At 39.9% G+C, this 22,259-nt stretch overlaps 1 protein-coding gene across 1 annotated transcript in view; it reads right to left on the bottom strand.

Annotated features, from left to right (window-relative positions):
- Positions 1-1,664: 1,664 nt before the first annotated feature.
- The window catches only part of MTHFD1L (methylenetetrahydrofolate dehydrogenase (NADP+ dependent) 1 like), a 158,937-nt gene continuing 138,342 nt past the window's right edge, over positions 1,665-22,259 (bottom strand). Inside the window, exons 27-28 of the mRNA XM_074818760.1 lie at positions 8,239-8,347; positions 1,665-4,599 (exon numbers count right to left, since the gene is read on the bottom strand). Coding sequence (XP_074674861.1) covers positions 8,258-8,347 — 90 coding nt within the window. The 3' untranslated portion in view covers positions 1,665-4,599; positions 8,239-8,257. The remainder of the gene's footprint in view (positions 4,600-8,238; positions 8,348-22,259) is intronic.

Genomic DNA, 22,259 nt, shown 5'->3' with positions numbered 1-22,259 from the left:
TTGTCCAGTGGGAAACAACTTATCTTTTAAAATGTAAAACTTAAACCTTGATTTAGTGTCTTGCATGGAAGTGAGCATGACTTGTATTCGAGACATCCCTTTTTATTAGTATTCTGCATAAAAAATTTCTTATGGTCCCTACAGTGTGTGTGTATTTGGGCTCTGCACTTTCTCAGCACTTTTTCTCCTAGCATCGCAGTTCATAGGTGTGCAGAACAGTTTACCTTGGAAGGGACCTGGAGATCACCCAATGCAGGGTGGACTTACTTTAAAAGGTTCTTTGGGGTCTTGTCTGGTTGAGCCTATGCTGGCATATAAAAGTCTAGCTCTACCCAATCACTACTTACAGGTTTAAGTTAAAAAGTTTACTTGGGGAGCAAATACTGAAGATTTTACATAAAAGCTGCATGCACAAATACATACTCCTCATGCTTGTGTGTAATATATTACACTCAAGTGCATGGAGCAGGGAACTATTATTATGACCACACTTGTGGAAATATTTGAATTTAGCTTACTTTACATAAACACTCTGGCCTTAAACCCACAGTGTATGGTAACATGTATAGCACAGCAGTCCTGTTCTCAGGAGCAAATGCTTGAAGGTGTTTTTGGTGTTTCCATTTTAACCCTCTCAAGCTTGGCCTTAACATTTTTCTCTGAAATATTTTCTCAAAAGAATATTCTATGAAAAACTGCATGTTAAAAGGGGTGAAACCAGTTGCCTTCCCTCCCCACCCCAATATGTCAGTGGATAGAGAGCCTCCCCTGGCTCCAGTGCTTGCCCTGGCTGGTTGGGTGGCCATCAGCAGGGCAGACCTAAGTACCTGCTGGAGCACAAGCCTGGTGTGTGAGACCTGTTATGTATGGGTGAGTTCCTTGCTGAAACATTGTAGAGAAGCAAAGCTGTTTGTCTGGAAGCCTAGTCATGAGAAGCATGTTAAAAACCCAGTATTAATCCAAATCATATGTTTAAGACTTCATTTAGCTATTTAGAAAACAGGAACAATGTCCAGTATGTGCCTGAAATGCTTGATTTCTTCCCCTATCCCTCTTCCCACCTGTTCATTTTATTTATTCCCGCTTCTGGGATGCTCTCTGCTGTGTTACAGTTCAATTGATTTAACAGCCCATAGTTCCTGAAGCTTTTGCACTGCTTGTGTTTAAATCCCACCCCAAAAAGCTCACAGATATATATTCTTGTACCTGATACTGCTTAGTGCAAATCCAGCTGTTAATGAAGAAGTGGAAAGTATCTGACTGACCCTTGCATCTGATCCAGCCTTTCATGCCAAGGACCAAAGGCAACAGCAAGATATGCTGGGACCAGGACAGGATGTCAGCCTGGTGCGTCCCTCCCCAAACACAAACCAACTTCAAAAGAACTGTACTGATAGAGAAGATCCTGTGGACAGCCCTCTGGTGCATGGCCCTTTGTGGCAACAGCCAAGGACCAACGACATTCCTGACTTTCTGGGACACAGGAAAAGAGCCCCAAGCCTTGCTTGCATCTGGCACTTGGCCAGGACATGGCTGAGCTCCCCTCCTTCCTTGGTGGAGTTGTGTTTAGCTGGAGACAGGGGCATGACAAGTGGCTTATGCAGAATAAAAAAAAAAAAAAAAGGCACTATTTAAATAGATAAGATGGTAAATAGAGAACAATATTAAATAACGGATATACTTTATTAATGAATTCAGACTTGAGACAGGCACCACTTGTGCAAACTGAACATCAGTGCACACATACACTTTATTTTCATGTTCATGGCAAATGAAATTCTAGTATTTGAATTTTTAAATACAAACGAAGAAGCCCGTTGTATGTAGTCTGAAGTATTTCAATGTCATTACAGAAGTAGTTCAGCAGTAGCAATAGCAAAGTATTCAGTCACTACAAGAAGCAGATCTTCTGACAATAAACAACTGTATGGTTCTTAACATGCTTTCGCAAACGCAGGGATAAGCATGGCAAGCTGCCTTATAAAGCTGTGGTTCTGCCAGGACACAAAATTGCTCAGGGCAGATGCAAAGGCAAAGGAGTCCCACACTTGCAATTGCATCCATGTAACAACAAGTGACACACCTACTAATAATACTCACTCTAAAAAGTTTTAATTTTAAACCCTTCTTGATGAGGACCTCAGAACTAGGGTGGTCCCAGGGAATGTACTGTGGCAGTTTCTGCAGCTCAGCTGATGGCCAATAGCTCAATCCCCTTTGGATCATGAGACATGATCTGCACCCAAGTGTGGATTATTTTTAACAAATCTTCTACTAAAATGTAAAATGAAGGACCAAATGTAATAGCTCAAGAGAATTTGCAGATAATTAATAAGATGGGGTGGGGAAAATTACAGGATATTTGCCAACTCTCAACTGAGTTGGAAGGGTGTTTTAGGGAGACACTGATGGGTCACATAAAAAGTCCCAGCATGCGTGGCCTGAAGGGACAATATGGAGACTACACTATATAACGTGTGTGAGTATCAAGCAGCAGTTTGAAATAACTTCTAAAACTTGTTGTTCAGACATCCATATCCATATGGAACCTTCACAGGTGGCCAGCTAGTGCCACATTTAGTATCCCACACAGCATGGAGATCTGTCCAACGCACCTGCGGGGGAACCACAGTGAATGATGGTAAGGCACAGTTATGGTTTTCTGAATTTCTCTGGACAAGATGGAAGGAAAAACTTACTTACTTTTCTTGTAGGGATGCTACTAGGAAAACTGTGGCTGGAAACCACACTTATTTTCTCCCAGAAGTCTTTGGCTATTTCTAGGCTCAATATCTCAGTGTGTGTGCAAGACTAAATTAAAACACTGTTATGTGCATGAATAGCGTGGTTGTATTTTGGGGCACAATTTAATAGAAAATATCAGAAATCTCTCTCCCCAGTAGCTGTGAGAGCCACATTTGAATCGTACTTTCTACTGATCATGTTTGTCCTGCCCCAACGTAAGTAAAGCATCCACAGCCTAGGCTGTTACAAGCTCTATCATCTAATCAGGCTAAAATGTCAAATAGCTCTATTTTTTACATTTAAATTTATCTTCATACCAATCTTCATGGTGCTGGGGGACCACGCTATGAATAGAACAGTTCTGAAATGCAGTCAACAGACATTTCCGTGCTACTCCAGGGAAGGCACAGATAATTATTTTAATTGTCCCCAGTTTGCTCTTCTGTCCATAATTATAGTTTTAAGTTTATAAATAACAAAGCATGATCTTAAAAACTAAAACAAACCCCTCAATTACAACACAGTTCCTGAGATAATTAAGTCTCCAAATGTGACTGTGTAGAAGGGAACCAAAACTACACTGCAGAAGCCCATAACATACAGATGTGCGTAAGCAGAGCAAAGCGACAGGATGGAAAACATCACCAGGAAAATAAACTCTCTCATCATTATTTCACTGCTTTTTACCTAAAAAAACAATAGCCTATTGTCTCAATTCAACCTATTGTTCGGTTGCATTTTTTGTTATTGAAGGAACCAACAGTCAGTCAGTGAGAGTTTCCTGAGGAGCAGCAGCTTTAAAAGCTAAATGCAATATCCTGTGCCTAAGGCTTGTTTTGCTGCAGATTTAGGAAGAACCAAACAAGGCAAGTTACTGAGGTACGTTAAAGCACACGGTTTAGGATTTACCTTGTTTGAATACCCCCTTCAAAAAGAAACACACTCCAGTTTTACAAGTATGGTGGTTAAAACCTGCAAAACAAAGGAGAACAAAGCTCTGTCCTGTTGCATCCTTACTTGATGGACACTCCTCTGTAGTTACTGGGCATTGCGTACTGCCAGGAACAGGACAAGAAAAGCTCTAGGTCGGGAGCCAGCACAGCAGGAGGCTCCATAAGCCATGAACAGGAGAGAAACAGGGCTTCAGAAGGAGCAGTGCCCTCTCTGAACCACCAGCTTCACCACCACAAGCACACAATCAGCTGGACAGCCTGTAACATACGCTTTGGATAGAGAGACCTATGGATGAGACAGTGTTTCAAAAGGTCTTTGCCCAACAAGGAAACAAATTATATATTAAAAACCTTTTACAAAATACATGTTCTGTTCTTTCTCTGCTTAATATCTTCCTTGCTTGAAGCTTGGCTGTTGCCCAAACGCATCCAGAGCAACACTTGATGATAACTCAAAAATGTGCAGTTAATCTGTGTGTAGTTTCAGCTCCTGAATGCCAGGAGTGAAAGTGTATTTTTCAGAGAGAAATAGGCTTGATCATGTTTACGCAAGCTTTTAGACGGCCAAGATAAAGGAAATACTTCTGTAAACTCCTCTGAGAAATGATGAAAACTCTAAGGTGAAAAATTTCTCTTTTTAATGTCATTTTATCCACAAATAAGCATAAGTCCCAGCAGAGAGCTTCCTGCACTACAGCGAGAAAAACTTTAGCTTGCCTTTTTTTTTTTTTTTTAACCTTACAGCTATATTTCATCATAAAAAATAGTTTGAAGAAAGAGTAAACTTTTGCTCTTTGGTCTATCTTGACATTCCTCCGGAGACACATAACAGGAATACTTCAGATTCATTTTTGTCTCCTTGCAGGAAACAGGAAAGTTGCAGTTCTTAATTTCCAGGCTTCTGAAATGAGAAAGATAAAGAATTTATGCATTGAAACAAGACACCTTTGCTTTCTTTAAAGAAAACAAAAAATAGAAGCATCACAACCTAAAAGCAGTGTTTTACTGAAATTGAGTATTTTTGCCTTAACCATAATAAACAAAAGTGTTTAGTAATGCCACATGCACCTCTCATTTATTCATAACTCTACTAGGTGAGAAACAAAAATCTGTACTCATTCCAGTATGATATGGACTTTAGACTCTACTTAATTGTAGTAATTGCTGCTGACTGAAACCAGCAGTACTGTGGAATGAGACGAAAAGAAGTCAGATTTTTGAATGAATTAAGATGAAAACATCTATCAAATAGTTTGTAATTTTAAGACATCAGTTTTGTTGTCCTCCCCTCATGGGCTTCTTTACAGCCATAAAGATGCTCACAGTCAGAGCTCTGGGATTGATCTCACATTCAAAAAAGTTCTGAGGGTGGCAAAATACCCGTGCTGTGTATTACAATCATTCTGATGCTCTGCCAATTTTGAAGAGGAGATGAGTGCAAGAATATATCTGCAACTGTGGACTGCCATGGCCTTACAAAGTCACAACCAGCCGAGGAAAACATCCACCCCTCACCATCAACCCAAACACCCAAAGCCAAACTAGCACAGTAAGAGCAGGCACCTGCTGCCGCTGATTAAATTAGAGGGATCCTTAAAGCTCACAAGGGTCCTTAGCAGATTTTACTTTTGCAGAGTGGGTCAGGTTTATAAATTACCCTCACTGTGCAAATAATACCTTTTTTTTTTTTTTTTTTTAAAAATACTTCCTCCTATTGGCAGACTTATCTCCATGTAAGTCTTATTCTGACTGGTGTTATCTACAGACAGCTCCTAAGGAAATAATTTCAACTTTTAGTGTATAAGCTGGGCAGTATAATTTAAAATAGGATAGTGGCCAGTGATGAACTAGCCATATTCCTTTGGGTTCATGTCCAGATATCAATGTTTCAGTTTTTTAGTAGAGCATGTTGCTCCTACTAGCTCCTACATGTTTTGTGTATTAGCTATTTGTCAAAAGAAAAAAAACCAGAGATTACTTTCTGCATGTATGACTTTTCAGAGTATATTCTAATGACCGGTATTCTGCAAATTTTTGTGACAACTAGCATCTGCTTTGTTAACACAGTGAAGTGGTGGACAAAAAAATCAGAGAGGCTAACAACATCCAATGTTTCAGCTCAGAAAGAGCTCCACACAGCTACCTTAGCAGCAGGAACTTTTGCCTGTATTTCTTTCACAAGACTCATGAAGCCAGGCGTTGCAGAGGAGAACATAAAACGCATGCTAGAACAACTGTTCTCAGCTCTGCGTGCATGTTTATAATGAAACATCTGCAGCTCTTCCACAAATCTCTAGATGTTTTTCAATTACCACATCTTAAAGATTTGAATCAGTCCTAATGAGTTGGCACAATATCATATTACCAGAAATTTTACATTGTACACTAAAACCCTAAGAAAAGAATTCAAACCAAGCTGGGAAAAAAAAAATCCCTCAATCTGCCCTCATAGAAATAAACCCACAAATACCTCAAAGCATAGTATCAGCTACAGTGTGGGTTCACTTCAGTGAATATGTGAAAGCAAAGAATAATACTAAACTTCTCTACAGAAAGCTGGGAGTAAAGATTATATGGGAATATTGTTTCTCTCTTTATCCAAAATGAGACATGTACAAATCTAACACATGAACTGGGTGAATTTTAGAGCTCATGAACACTGACTACCTTGTGTAGTTCTCACTGGATATTACAGTACTCTCAAGGTATTTATTTAGATTGTTAGAGGTAGGAACACAGGTGAGTATGTGCCTATATTGATGAAAAATATATATGATCAAGCTGGTTTTTTCTTTAAAAGGCTTAAACTTACTGATTCATCTGCCTGATGCCAGCAATAGCTCCATAATGAAATTAAAATTATTTATTAACAGTTGGATACATACGCTATTTTCTACCTGACTATTATGTTTTTGTGACTTTGTTAGCATTTCTTTTTATATCTGAGAAAACACCATCACTGACTAAAAGCCAAGTTTAACATTTTCATTTCATGCACAACTTCAAATGAAAGACCTTGCCAGTCGGAACAGAGTATTTAATCTGCTTAATCATCATTGTTCTTCAAAACTCACCAATCCATGGTTTGGATGGATTTGTGTAAGACTAGGCAGTAAACACCCAACTGAGCAGGCTATGTGAATCTGGATATAGATTTTTACATTAGGATTCTACAGTCATTTCAAATGATTCAGAAGTAATTACATGACTGACACATGATGAATCAATATGTATGCATGAAGCCATCAGACATATAACGCATATCAGTAACAAAACCAGGATGTGTGCCAAGAAGTGGTATGCATAACACTGCCCAGCAACAGAATAGTCCGTGATGGTTTGTGTATAAGCTAGTAATTACCTGTGCATACTGGTTAACTTTCAAGCTAACTGCTTTTTACTTGATCAGTACACATGAAATGGCAGAATCTGCTCTCACCAGATGTTATGTGAATGCTGTGACATTCAAGTATGGGCGTGTGAACAGTTAATTTGGTCTGAACAGCGATCTTGTTGGGTTGTGCAAACCTCTCCCCGTCTCCAAACTACCCGTTAGAACACAGAACCAGAAAATGAAAGCCGCTTCTCTCAAACCAGAGTAGGCAAGGATTGCTAGATCAGGACTGAAGTTCCTGGGCCTATCCATCTCAAAGCTGTGGCCAATCTGGGGTCCCATCGTATTAACTCACAGAAATATTGTTCTGTATAAAAGTAACCATTTTAGTCTCCAGACCGATTTACTGGGGGAAGGGAGAGAGTCCCATCACAGACACACATGCTTTGTTTCAGTCACGGTTACATCCTCTCTTACTGCACTTATGTTACAAGGTTAGAATGGAGTAGTATGGAATATTTTCGTAACAGTTTGGATTTTTAAGCGAGGAACATATGCTACACAAAATTAAAGCAGGACACCAAGAAGATTAAGTGCTTAGAGAAGTGGAGGAGGTGGCAGGGGAACTACAACCTTCAAGGAAAAGGGAGAGAACCCAGCATGAAAAACAGACAGGCTAAGAGGACAGATTTGTATTCTTGAAATGCTTATTACCATTTGAGAGAGATGACAGCAATCAGGAAAAAAAACCAAAACAAAGCAAAGCTCATGAAAAAGCTGAGAAACATCTCCCCTGATATCTAGGTAATGACAGAAACATGCTGCCACATGAGAATAGTATCAAAGATGAACTAGATTATTTCTTTTGAGGCAAGTAACATGACATGATTTCTTGACTGACTTTTTCCATAGCCAAGAGCGGTACAACTGTAGACCCAGCTCCTCCTCATGTCAAACTGACAGAGCCAGGAAATCCAAAAGGCACCATCAGTGTACACCAGCAAAGTGCCAGCCACCATTCAGTAAATGAGAAACCCAAGTGATAAAGTGCACATTATGAAATATTCGCCCAAATCCCCCCAAACTGTGTGAAGTCCTCAATGAAACTAGGGCCTAGATAAACTCCCAACAACCTTTTTTATATACATATTAGAGATAAACATCCTCCTCCAAGCTGAAACAGGAAAATAGAGGCTGTTGACTGACCTGAATTTGGACATCACTCTCAAAACAATCCTTTCACTTGCTCTGTGATGGGGTCAAGGTCAATGTCATAGAAGCATGGCCTTGTGGGCAGTCCTGGCATGGTGCTCATCTGTGGGAACAATAAAACGAAGTTAAACTCCTGCACCTGTAAGCAGATAATCACTCCACCCATGTAAACCTTAGATTAAGAGAAAGGCTGGATTGTTCATCATGGACTCAACCGCAGATGTGATCTTCACCACATTTTTTGTTTCAAATGTCAATCTTGGTACTTTCTCAATTAATTTTTAAGTGCATGCTTCTAAAAGACAGGAAAGAGAAAATGAAAGCCACAAAATGCAGACTAGCACAGCAACCTAAGAATAAACTCCTTAAAAAAATGAAGATACTTTGGGACTTATTTGTTCCTCAGAATATTTATCCAGAACATTTATCCATTTATATCTACTGCGAAAAACCACACAACAAAGGGCAAGGACATAATTGCCTGAATTCACCTGGTCATATGAATGTGTTGAACTCAGACCTCTCCCGCAGAAAACCGGAATATAGGAGCAGAATTAATCACAACACTTTCATGACTTAATGTAAGGAACAAATTGAAATAGTTCAGCTAAACATACATGGATTGTAGCTGAATCCTAATTTAGTAGTTAGAATTAGCAGGTTGAGATATGAAGCTAAAGCTACCCAATTATCTCAAACTATGCATAATTAAGATCCTGATCTAGCATAAGACACCACCATCTGCATACTTTTAAACATGTAAATAGTTTCATGGACATAAATTACAGAGTCAACTACAGCTCTGCTTATACTATTATTTACAATTGGCATTTTAGTAGCATTAAAGACATGTGGGTGATGTGGAAATCTTGAGGTGCCGGTGCACAATAGCTTAAGCCACTTTAAATCAGAGGTACCCCAGCTTCTCACCTCCTCTGCCTCAGGACTTCCCCCCTTCTCCCTTGTGAAGGAGATGTCTGGAGAGCAGGTTCAGCAGAATAATGCTACTTTTTTGATCTGCTTCATCTTCACCCATTTCAGCACCTTGAGCCAGGGAAGAGCTTCCCCATTCCTGGTGCCAGCACTGGCACAGGGTAAAGGCTGCAACTGTGGGGCAGTTTTAAGGCAGGACCAGTTTGAATCAACCGAACCACTTTGGATTCACAACCTAGGTCTTCCTAAGATGACAGTTGGAAGCCCTGAATACCTCACCATATTTCCACTAATTCAAGGTACTCTGAAAATAGTATTTGGGCTTAAGGACTCCATGAAGCCTTTTGATATCTTAACATCAGAGGTGGAGGATGGCCCTGCTATATTAGGCCCTATATTAATACCCAAAGAGATGAAACACCTTACAATCTCTGGAAACAGACCTGGAGTTGAACTTAGCTTGACTGTTTGTTGGCTAAGAGCCTTTAAGCATTAAAACTTAATAGATGCTAGATTTTGAGGAACAAAATTTTAGCTGGGGCAAGTCAGCAGAGCTCATTAAAGCTGGTGGTTAATCTGACCCCAGAAGGTAACCTTCAAACACGGCTGTGTAGAAAAAAAAATGTACACTTGCTTGAGTACCAGAAACACTCCAAACACAATAACCTACAGAAAGGGTCAGATTAGGGTATGTTTTCATGATGGGAGCTGAAACCCATTGCTGAAAGGGGACAGTTTCAGGGGAGTAGCCAGAGCTTGCTGTGGCCAGCCATCACCTCCCAGCAGAGAGCACAGGGCTGGGCGGCTTCCTCCCTCTGTCCTCCCTAATTCCCCAAGGAGCACAGCTCAGCTACAGTGTTTTCTCTGGCCAAAGGCAAGCTCTAACAGTCTAATTGGCCTCAAAAGAGGAAAAATACATGACCACCAGCCTAGCTCCTCCAGAGAGCCAGATTTACAGGCCCTTCTTGGGCTGGAGCAGGCTGTATTTCTCTGTGTCAACCTGTTCTGCTGCATATTCAGTGATGGAGTTAGCATCTCCCCTATGCTTCAGCTTCATTCCAAATGCTTGTGTAATGTTTCCATCGTGGGAACACAACCAAACTGTAAGATCTCTCTACCACAGTCCCAGCTCTGCTGTCATTTCTGAGGTTAATCCCGCATTGGGAAAGGGAAAAGGAGCTCCAGGAGTTCAGTATCAGTGCAGCCATCACCTCATTTGAGATCTAGCTCTGAGAAAAAACAGTGGACTCAGTATATTTCCTCTGGTTTTAAATAATAATCAGTCCTTCCTGATCTTTTGTTATTGCTTGCAGTAGGATTAAAAAACAAAACTGTCAATTTGCATCGAACAAATCCTACCACTGATTGCATGACATCATTTTATTGGCTGACATTGCCCTGGTATCTTAGCTAAGTACTAAAACACCTTGTTACTAATCTTTATCCACACTAGTTGGACTACTACATCATTAAGGTTACTCAATTATTTTCTGTCTCAGACTCATCTCAGTTTCTGAGTTAATGCTTGACAAGAAACTGCCTTAATGAATTACACCTCACTGGGAGGGGAATGAACGAATTGCCAAAGACAACTTTCTGTGTATGGCAGTTCTACAGCTGAAAGTAAGCTCCCAAATTCCAGGTTCCTTTTTTTTTTTTTGAATATATCTACAAGCTTGGCCAGTCTTCATTTTCCCTGTATAATAAAAACAAGAATCAGTTTAGGGGAGTTTTTCCTTATTTTTTTAAAAAGAAGTGTTAAAAAAAAAGGTCCTACATGTGTGCTTTGGATTTGTTTTTTTTCATAGGCTCAGTTCTACACTGGTGTAACTCCACTGTATTAACTAATGGAAATCTATTACATCTATAAAATGTGAATATCAACCCAGTTTATTGCCATTTCAGGGAATACAACTATTCGCATATTGAAAATTTAAGTCAACAAAAGGGAACGAATTAATCTGAATTAAAATTACTGCTGCGTAAAATGAAGTACAAGGCAAAAAAACCCACAGAGGAAACACTTCGGGACAAATACCTATGTGAATTACAGAGTGAAAATAAAACACGTCCTGTCATTTTCCCCATGGCCCAGACTTCCAAACAGGCAAGGCCACGTAGATTTACGATCATTTCTCTCTGCTCTCATTCTTTGGACACACAGAGGTAACATGCAGCAGAATCTATCCCTTTCTCATTACTTCAAGGTCAATAGGAGATGGCTGGCTGGCTGAGGAGATTACTACTGATTATACCCTTTCCAGCCCCCCATTTCTTTTCTGCAGCCAAAAAGGCAGGAGAAAAAAGAGGGCTCAGTCGGCTGCAAGGCTGAATCGAGGCTTCAGCTGACTGGCTTTCCACATGGCTGTGGGCTCTGAATGATCCTCTTCCCTCTCACTGTTTTCCGTCATGCTGAATGAAGCCATTAGCGAGCAAGCTCACAGGCTGGCCTTAAATCCAGCAGGCACGACCCAGAAGCATCCCTCTCCCTGCACTAAGCAACCAGAGCCTGGATTTCTGTGCAGAGCAGGGGATGCTAACCTGCTCCCCAGCTGCAGCACACACCATACCTGCACAGCGGCTGGCAGACTACCTCCACCTCTCCAAGGCTCTCTGAGAAAACTACTTACTAAAATTACATCATTTCTAAAACTTGAAAAAAGGAGAATGAACAATGAAAGAGAAAATATGCCTACAACATAAATCACTTTGGTAACTGGCAAGTATGTACAGCATGAAAAAAACCACAGAAATTTACAGTCAGACAGCAGCTTGCTAGACATCTCATACAATATACACCCTCTATATATTGCACAGAGATCAGCACAACTCTCCACTCTAATATAATAATGTTTGGGTTACAGATTGGTGGCTATGCAACATCACACAGTGAAGCTGTGAGAAAAGAGCAGGGTAAGAAGCAGTGAATGACAAACACATTATCCACTTAAGACCACAAACTGAATTTAGGTAGCTGAAATAATCAGTACTTAATTTGACCAAAACTGTTACTACCACACTTCCCCTGGGAGAAGGAATATATAATGCATAAACTTTGCACCTTAAGACTTAATGAAATTCATATGAATGCTTTATGTGGGGTCAAAAAAAGTTTTTACGAAGAATTCAGCCAGTCGCTGCCCATAACATATCATTTAAGAATTAATAGGCACTAGTTTTATAGGAACTCACTGGAATCAACCATTTTCTTCACAAACTGTGCAATTGTCTACACATCCATAGGAGCAAATCAACTGCAGAAAGACAATGTGAAAATACAGTGCCTATTTATTACTATGGCACTCTACGTTTAGAAGGCAAAAGCAGCAGGTCTTACAGTCAGCTACCCTGAGGGTCATTTATGCTTCTGGAAATCCACAACTGGTGGAAGATAAAAGACAATTTTAGTTAAGAAAGCCTGAAGGCTACTGTTATTTATACTAGGCATTTATGATCTTCCAGAAGTTTACTTACATGACTAAACAAAAAAACCCATAAGGAGCTTCCTTACAGAAGGATGCCAATTATTTTTAAGGAAGCTATATGAAAGTGCTGTTCCACACCCTCTCCAAGAACACATCCACTGTCACTGGAAGAACGACTAAGTTGAGTTTCACTGGAGTTTCATTTAAATTACAGTTATGTGTTAACTTGTAATTTTAGTTGGCCATAAGGTCTATGTTGCACAGTTGCACAGTCAAGCACTAAGACTCTGCTAGCTGGGTTTTTTATGGTCCCAAGAGGAACTATGCTGCTTAGCTTCTATTTTTTTTTTTTTTCATTTATCTATTTGAAACTAACAGGACCTGAGATCACCTTAACTGGGTTAGCACAATGGCATGATTTACAAAACAGACAGTCCTGAGGACTACCTCCAACTCATGTTTAGTGTCTTTTTCACCTATAACACAAGATGAATCTGTTTTACAGGCAAAACATGATTTCTAAATAGAGAAAGAAAACCAGAGGAATCCGTACTTACCCGAAGTAGGGAAAATAGACAATTAGAAGATAGCAAAAAAAAATAAATCAGTAAACAGGTTACTGAGGAAACCTCCCTATTCTGTGGCTTATGGAGCTAATGTTGCATTTGACAAAAAATACAAGTAATTCACATTATCTAATTGTATCCTTTTGTTAATTAAACAAGTTAAGACAACACACAACCATTTCAAACTTGAAATACTGCAGAAAACAGATGTCGTTTCTCAAGAGAATCTAGCATACACAGGACTGCGGATAACTCCTCAATAAAATCTGATGGGGTGAATTGCACATCCCACACTCCCTCAGCAAGAAACAATACAAGAGGAAACTCAAGAGATTTATAAATAGCGCTGTAAACCTGCATGCATTATGGTCAACGTGCCAGAACTTGTTGGAATCCTGAGGCGCAGCACGAAGGAGCTACACTTCAGGGTTTCAGTAATGTTTTGTAGTGTGAGTTAGAGCTCTGAAAGACAGTTCACTACCAGAAATTTGCTCCCCTGCAGTGCATCTGTCAGTCTCAACACATGTGAAGCTGAAAGGAAGAGCTTTCCTCCCTTCTTCTGAAGAAATCCCTCCAGGTCTCCAACCTTGTCTGCCTTTAGGCACTCTTTATCTCCAGTGTCAGATTACTTCCACTGACACCTGTGGTGCTGGCCATGCACTGGAAGCTGGCACCAGGATAATTGCAATCCATGGAGTGGGAGAGAGAGATTAAGAGTCACCTCACTACACTGCATGACTGTAGAAGTGAGTGCAGATCCTATTACTGGCTGCCTTAAGGTCCCTGCACTCTCCATTTTAAACCTATACTTCAAAATTTTTCATGAGACTATCCACGCAATGAGGGTAACTGGTAGGACTACAGCACTCTGAAGCATGTGACTGTGCAAATGCTTCAAATAAGTGGCCACTTATCTTCAAACTGGACTGTCCCACACTGTGCAAAGGCACTCAGTGTGCACTGAAGAGGGAAGCTAGTGCACAAAAATTAGGCAGCACATCCTAAGTGTCTCCAGGATCAGCTTGTAGTTTGTTCCACAGAACTGGAAAATTCCACCACTCTGCAGAGCTCTATCACTTCAGAGGTAGCTCATGTTTTGAATGATAGAAGAAAAAAAAATTTACATGAAAATGACAGAAAAGAATAATTAAGAGAACAGTATTGTTTGTCTTAATGAAAAGAAATACAATAGAATGAAATGGCCAAAACAAAATATGCACAATATAGTCCACATCCCACCCTGCCAGGTATTAGAGAGGGAAACACCACCATACTAAAGACTGAACTGAGGCCCAAGTGACCTTTTACCACCTCCAAAAAGCAAACAAACCTCAAACACTCACATTAGGAAAAGCAGATGCATAGTGGAGGCAAGCTGGGGCTTCCTTGGAAAAGTATCAACCTTTAAAAACAAACTAATAAAATTAGCCCTGGAAATGGCAATAGTTTCCAAAAATCTACTTTAATAGCTACATAATGCTAAAGAACATATTATGTCATTATTTTTCATTGCCTGAAAATAACAAGGATTTCTAAAAGCAGCTAAGCAACTATCTTTAGTCAGTGTTTAAATAACGATTTACTTGTAAGTTTTAATGAAAATTTGTCAAATGTGATGATAGCAAGAGGAGATAGGGAGAGTGAAGCTCTTATTTCCTTCTCAGGAAATCTTTAACAAAAAGGGATGTTGTTGCAATGTATAAGAACAATCATAGTAAGAAACTCAACCATTAGCAGCTTTCAAAATAATCAAAATAATGTTTGAAAAGATGCTGATGCTACCCGGACATATGCTGTAGTATCCCTTGCAATAAACAGCTGTGTTTCACTGGTATGCTGTCTGATATCAGGTGCAGAAGTCCATCTGGCATCAATTATTCTATTATAATTGTCTCTAATGTTTCCACATTCTCGGCAATTGTTCGATTTTGTGAAAGAATTTACAACAACAAAATGCATGGACATTGCTCTTCTGCTACCAGTAGCTGGATGAAGTTATGAAAGTACTGAGTATTGATTATACAATCCTAACTGACCTTGCTGCCAGGTGCTCCAGTGAGGCAGAATTAGCTTATGCCCTGTTACATTCTCTGAGGGATTACCAGGACCCTACAATTTGTTCATCTTGAGCAGAAATAGTCTGAATCCAAAAGCGATCTCCTGGGTACCATAAGGAAAAAACTAAAACCCACACAACAGTCCACATCTGTCCAGTACAGCTTTTGGAGAGACCTGTGAGTGCATATCCCAAAGGGAGCAGGGGATGAGAGGAGTCAGTCAATGCTTGGTTGGCCAATTTCTTTGTGAACGGGTCAGTGTAATACCACTGGAACCTCAAATGTTTCTGTTAGTGACGTGCTGAAGCACTGAAGACCCAGAAACAGCATTTTGCTAGTTATTTAATAAAATATTTAGGCTTAGATGCAATCTGTAAAAGAATGAGCAATTTCCCCTATTAAGTAAAACATTTGTGAGTCACATATATGACTGCAGTTCCTCTCAGCAGAGTTGTCTCAACTAATTTTCACCTTAGAATTTATAAAACCATACTTGAAGCAGAAGAAAATGGTCCCCATAATAACAGCATAATGGGATCAATATTTTAAATTTTACTCAAAAAATACGTCTCTCTCTGAGGTAGAATGTTAGATGGTGTTAGTTCAAGTGTACTATTTTTTCATACCATCCACAACACTGCATGTTTCACAGGGTATTCAGAGCTGTTTTCTGATTTAGATAGGTTAATTTATAAACAAATTACTACAAAAATGAAAGCTACAAAAGCCAAACACACCCCCCTCCCCCCTGCCCCAACCCCAAAACAGCCAGCCACGGAGGAGATAAAGGGGGAGAGAAAAAACAGGGCTGACTTGTTCTAAAATGCTTCCCTCCATCCCAGCCCACACAAATCCATTTCCAGGAGTAACTGCTCCCTTGGACAAAGCCTACATCCTGATTTTCCTTTCCTCCTTGGGCTTTCGACAGTATCCCTGGCAGAGTATTCTTGCTTGCTGCCTCTTGTACAAAATCACCTCCTCAGCCAGAAGAAATCCTTCCGTCCAGCTCACTCCTGATGTCAATGGCTCCCAGGGCTGTTCCCATTCTTGACAAGTGTCCAATATATCAGACAGTGCTGGAAACACGCCTCTGAGGGAACAAATCCAGAGGATAAAGGTGTTCCTCTCGTGCTGTTTCAGCAACAGGAATATCTGAAGTATCTGATGTTCATGGGTACATAATCCTCCTGCTTTGTCCAGTGCTCGGGTGTCCTGGTGAGGAGGAGGTGTCCAAGCTGTGCCAGCAGCTCAGATTGTGCTGAAAGCAGAGGAGGTTTTGTGGTATTTGGTGAGGAAAGGACTTGGGTAGACCCATCCCAATTGCCTTGCATTTCCTCATGGGCTGGGCACCCTTCATTTCCTCTGAAACCTGTTTATTTTGTACCGATTGTTTCTCTAGAAGAGCCATTTCTCAAAGACTGGGAACAAGTCCCATGGTGTGCTCTTGATCTTCACTATGCCATTTCGTTTAAAAGCTTCATATGACACTTGCCTTGCTAGTCAGAGAGCCACAGGAAAGCACAGAGCCTCAATTACAGCCCAGAAACTGGAGATGGTGGCAGCAGCAGACTACGTAAAGCAAATACGTGTGCTCAACATGCAACAGACTTTACCCTTCCCAGTAAGCCACACAAGGAAGAGCATCAGGAGCACCATCCAGTCATTTCAATGAAATTACAACACGGAGAAATCCCAAAAGATTGTGTAACTATGGTGAATAAAACCACATTTAACTGCTGCCATACTAGTCCTCTTGGTTACAATTAACTAGATCACTGACATCTGAGTAAGTAAAGTTTCCTAAGAAACATCATATCAGGCAAAGATCATGTGTATATATATACACATATGGGAAGAACCGCTTCTAAAGAACATAAAGGGATTATGGCAAAGGACCCCTTAAAATGAGTTCTTTTAAATTGTTAAATCACCAAACTGACTTGGCCGCATTACTTGATTTAAACTAAGTGCCAGTGGTGACCTTTATAATACCAAAGGATATGAGAATTTTGGAAAACACCTGAAGTACCTGGAATTGAAAAAAGTGGAAGATGACTATACTTTGGGAGTATAATATATACTATATTTTATATATATATAAATAATATAAAAGTGGGAGATGACTATACTTTGCTAATCCCATCTGAGTAGACACGATCTAGTTTTCGGCACTGGGAAACAATAAAACCTAGGATATACACTTCACAGGTGCAGTTCAACTTTCTGGTCTGTAGTTACCATGGGAAATGTTGGAAAGAAGAGCCTGGGGGCTTGTCTCCAAAAAATGGTCCACTGTGTTGGGCAGCAGCAGCATCAATCACTGTACCATCATCATATATCAACCTTGATCTGTGAGCATCTCCAATCTCGTTAGTTCAAGTTTCTAGATTTACTTTCTCAAGTCACTTGTTGCTTGGATAAACAATTTAAATGATTTGCTCTTTGTAGCCCTTTAACACACATTATTTTGTGACAGACTGAAGCAAACGGGAAACAGACAATTACAAACAAGTACCTTACATTATAATTCTGGATGTGCCTGCTTTCTAACCATATGCAATGTCATCCCATCTCTCTTCAGGCAAATTACTGTTTTGATATGCTAGATCAACGCTATCTTAGCTGCACTGAAGAATTCAAAAACTTTTCCTTTCTATTTGCTCCTGACCCAGAAGATCCAGAATGGATCTAGTTTGGCTGGACATGAAGACATCAAATTGTTAAACTGTCTGTGTAAATCAGATATTCTCGGTCACAAGTCCATCACAGACCTCTAGCAGTACATATTATTCAATACAGTGTCTCCTCTAAAATTGTATCGGAATGTACTGTGGTTCCCCTCGAAGGATATTACTTAGATGAGCAATTTTCATCCTATAGTCTGTTGAACCACTACTTTAAGAGGTCTCCAAAAGGCTGCTAGGAAAAGTGAGCCTTGAATAAACTACGCTGGAGCTCACACTTCTCCTGGAAAACGGAGGAGCATAGATATGCTTTGAAAAAGGCTGAAAACCACTGACTTGTGATGCACTAGTGTCTTCAGAAAAGCCACCTTCTTTGCAAATTGCCTGAACTGCACTAATAGCTGTAGGGAGAAAGGAAAAAATTCCGGCCATGAATGTGTGATTTAACTCTCTTACGGCAATACTGATTTTCAGAGTTTTTCTAAGGAGATACCAAACCCATAACTTCTGTTCACTGAGAGAGAACCAGAAATTAACAAGCTGTCAGATAGATTTAATTGTCAAAGGAAACCAGACAAAATTTTGTTTACTGATGGAGAGCACAATCCTTATCCTACAAATGTGTATCCTTACATAATACAATAACGATTTATATTTTTATATTTATAAATAAAATTATTTTCAAAGTACTTACAAATATGAATTAAATACATTAAGTACATCTGGGAAATAAATTAAATAAGATCTCCATTTTAAAAGGTGAGTGAGATAGGAGGCAGAAAAAGTTAAATGATTTGCCAAAAGGAGCTGAGGTGCTGCCAGGAGAATGGAACTTGAAATCGGTAACTCTGATTTTCATCTTAGTCTCATATAATTGAAACTCAAAAATAACTATGCTAAATAGATACATTGCGTGAAACATCTTTTTCTATTACATAATGAAGCCTTTGTATCAGTATTTTTTATTGAAATACAACTTTCTCCATCTCACACTTTGCTCAGTATGAACTTGCAGTAAGTCACTTTTCTAACCACAGTTTCTGCAATACAACAAAGGATAACATTATATTCATATAAGCAACAAAAATGTTGTTAAACTGTCCAATTAAAATCAACCATATTTGGAAACACACTCTTTTTTTCAGTCTGAAAAACAAACCAACCCCCAGACAGATGTTTTGTGGGTGGCATTCAGTATTTTTCCCAAATGAAGCATATGAAAGGACAAAAAAGTGGAAGGTAATAATGAATTTCTGCATCCCAACACAAAACAAGTTAACACAACTCTCTTTTGAGTTTTGACAAACATCTAGTACAGGAACGATCTATGGGAACTTCTTCAAGCATTAAAAAATTTGTAAAAGTGCCATCATCACAGAAAGTTTATTTCTGCGCATACAGAGTAAATAATAAAAAGACTAAAATAAAATAATGACACAGAAATTAAAAACCAGTTAGAATATAATCTCTCTCTCTAATGGCAAAGTGAACAACCTAGCAGACAAGGTCATAAGCTTTACTCTTATGGTATAGCCTCCCCAGCTCCTCCTAATCAAAACAAGGCTAGTCTACAATGAACTTTCATTTTTGGCAAACAAACCATTTACAACTCCATTTCTCAGCCAAAGGCATAACAAACACAACCCGCAACACATCCACTAACATTCAGCCTGCCTCCTTTCCTCCTGGTGACCCGATGAACGAAGGCCCCCCGTGACGGCACACTGACCTCGCCTGAAGAGCTGCAATGTCCCAGTAGTGTATCACTACCCACCTGCCTGGGCACCTTCCTTGAAGAGAGGCTGCTGGCAAGCTAGAGTCTTCTCCCTTGGATACATGCTGCCACGGATCGTGCTGCCGTCTCATCATCAGCCTCCCCTCCAACAACTGGAATTCCTGTAGTTACTCTCTTTTAAAAATTACTTGTTTATTTGTGGGAAAACTCTGCTTCACCTTTGCTTCCACATTACATTTCTCCTTTGTCAGACTGCTTAAATACTGACTGTGAAGCTATTTTTAAATCGAATTTTTGGTGAAAGTTATTAAGGAATTTAGTTTTTTCTTTTTCCCAGAGAAAAGTAAAGAGACAAAGAGCTTTACAAACTCAGAGGGAGCTTATTTGTGCTGTCACAAACATGCCTTGACCCTATTTCTGGACAGATTACCTGCAGAGCACTTGGTTTCTATGTCTACTCACTGCATTACATTTTTACTACAGATGCCAAATACAATGGCATTGATGTTCTTTACTACAGCCTGGATCAGAGCTCTACAGTCAGCAAGGCTCATTCTGGGTCTCTGGCACAAAAGCAAACCTGACACATGCAGCGCCAGCAGCACGATGTTCTTCTCTGGTGCATACGAAAAAGGCCTTACTGTACTCCCTGTGTGCCACTTCATGTTCTCTCTCCCTTGTGCTCCTGCTACTTTGCTGCAACTGTGTGCAAGCCTGCAGGACAGTGCAGAGCATGTGCCTGCCCACAGCCAAGAAATACAGGAATGGGAAGAAGTCATCAAAGGCAGAGGAAGGTGGAAAGTATCTGTACCTACTTTGCTGCATTTGTTTGTGAAACATCATCTTTTATCTTCATTTGTTTCAGTCTAGTAACAAAAGCTCCTAGCGTCTTGCTTTCTGCACGTACAGAGCACCAGGGCATTGTACACACATGGAAAAGTGGTGCAGCGTGATCAATTAATACAGAAGTTTCACACCTTAAAGCAGCTAGAAGGCAGGCAGGGAGCATACCGTATCACGTCAGAGTAAATGTGCATGTCCCAGGGTTTTGTCTCTGACAGCAGCTGGTGCCAGATGCTTTATGGAGAAAAACTAAAACTATGGAGGCTGACAAAGCAATCTCTGTCCAACACTGGGACCTGATAGCTGAAAACTGAATCCTTGAACACTATGCTTAGCACGTTTTCCAAATTACTTATATTAATTACAACCCTGCATATTGTTGATAGCTATAACTTTTTAGGAGTCTTGTTAAATTCTTGGCCTCAGTGGCTTTCCTGTGTTAATGACTTCCACATTTTAATCACACGTGAGAAGGTTATTTCCTTCTTCTGTAGAGGCATTAATATAGATGCCTGGCAATGTCTCTTCACAGACCAAAGAAATATTTCAAAGAAAAACTGCTTTCCAGTTTCCAGTCTCCAGTATGGAGACACCTTCAGATAACCTCTAAACTCTGCGTAACAGCACAGGGACATAATACAGGTATAAATACAAGTCTATGGAATTCATAGGACTTGAGCTGTTACAGCTACAAATTTTATATGAACACGGCAACTTAAAAATTCTTGGCTTTCTCAGTATTTCAAATATTAGAAACATGTTCTAAACTGTCTCTGAGTCCTAAAACTGTTTCTGTGAAGAAACTGAGAATGATCCAAGAAGCTTTAATTAAATGGAGAGAAACAAAATGGTCAAATTGCTAAAGACTATGAACTTATTGCCAAACTGATTTGGGGATAACAGCAGAGCTGAGATAACAATTAGCTTTAAGCACACATTTTAAGTCACCAAGCCTATACAAAATACTACACTGCAAGATGATGTTTAAAACCAAATTCAGTATCCTGTTTTCAGAAGGGAATGCCTCATATTAATGTGTGGCTGTATTATAGTCTCTAACATTCTTCTGCTTTTCAAGATTACTGTCTAGTTACCCACTAATTCAAATTTCAGCTAAAAAAAGATACTTTACATGAATTATCATTTTTGTGGGATTCAGGTTATAATGCAGAAGTAACCTGAGTTATGCATGCTTAACAAACGTGATAACTGAAAATTTTTCTCTTTCTTGTGAATAGTATGGCATTGCTCCTCCAGTTATAACTTCTGAGTTTCAACAAGCCAGCTGAAGTGGCTGCAATGGTGGATCTGTTGGTATTACTGGGGAGGATGATGAGAAGCCTAGCAAACACTGAAAAAAACAACACAGGTCAGGAAGTCATTTCTGGGAGCAGATGATTGTTCTAATTGCATTTCTAGATGGATGCCATACAAGGGGAAGCTGGCATTTAACAGGTACTGTACTCAGATCCATTTCACTGTCATTAAGGCTATTATTAAAAAAAAAAAACCAAACACAGTGAGAGAAAAGGGAAAATGATGACATACCCAGGGCACAACTCCAAATAACCTAGGAGACACTCTGTGACATCCTTATTACTCATTTCCTCTCATTAGATTTTGACCCTTGCCTAGCTCACTCCGCTATTTAAGGCTTATGGTCTCTTTGCTAGTGAAGACTCCTTAAAGGCCTTCAGCAAGGAAAAGACAGCCCTTCACACTCTCTCCCCTGAGAGGGGGCTGTGGCAGGCAGGGTGTAGGAGCCCAGGCTC

The sequence above is a fragment of the Strix aluco genome, chromosome 3 (genome assembly GCF_031877795.1).
Source record: "Strix aluco isolate bStrAlu1 chromosome 3, bStrAlu1.hap1, whole genome shotgun sequence".
NCBI classification, from domain to species: Eukaryota; Metazoa; Chordata; class Aves; order Strigiformes; family Strigidae; genus Strix; species Strix aluco.
The sequence above is the reverse complement of the archived record's forward strand: the minus strand, read 5'-3'. Positions and strand labels throughout refer to the sequence as shown.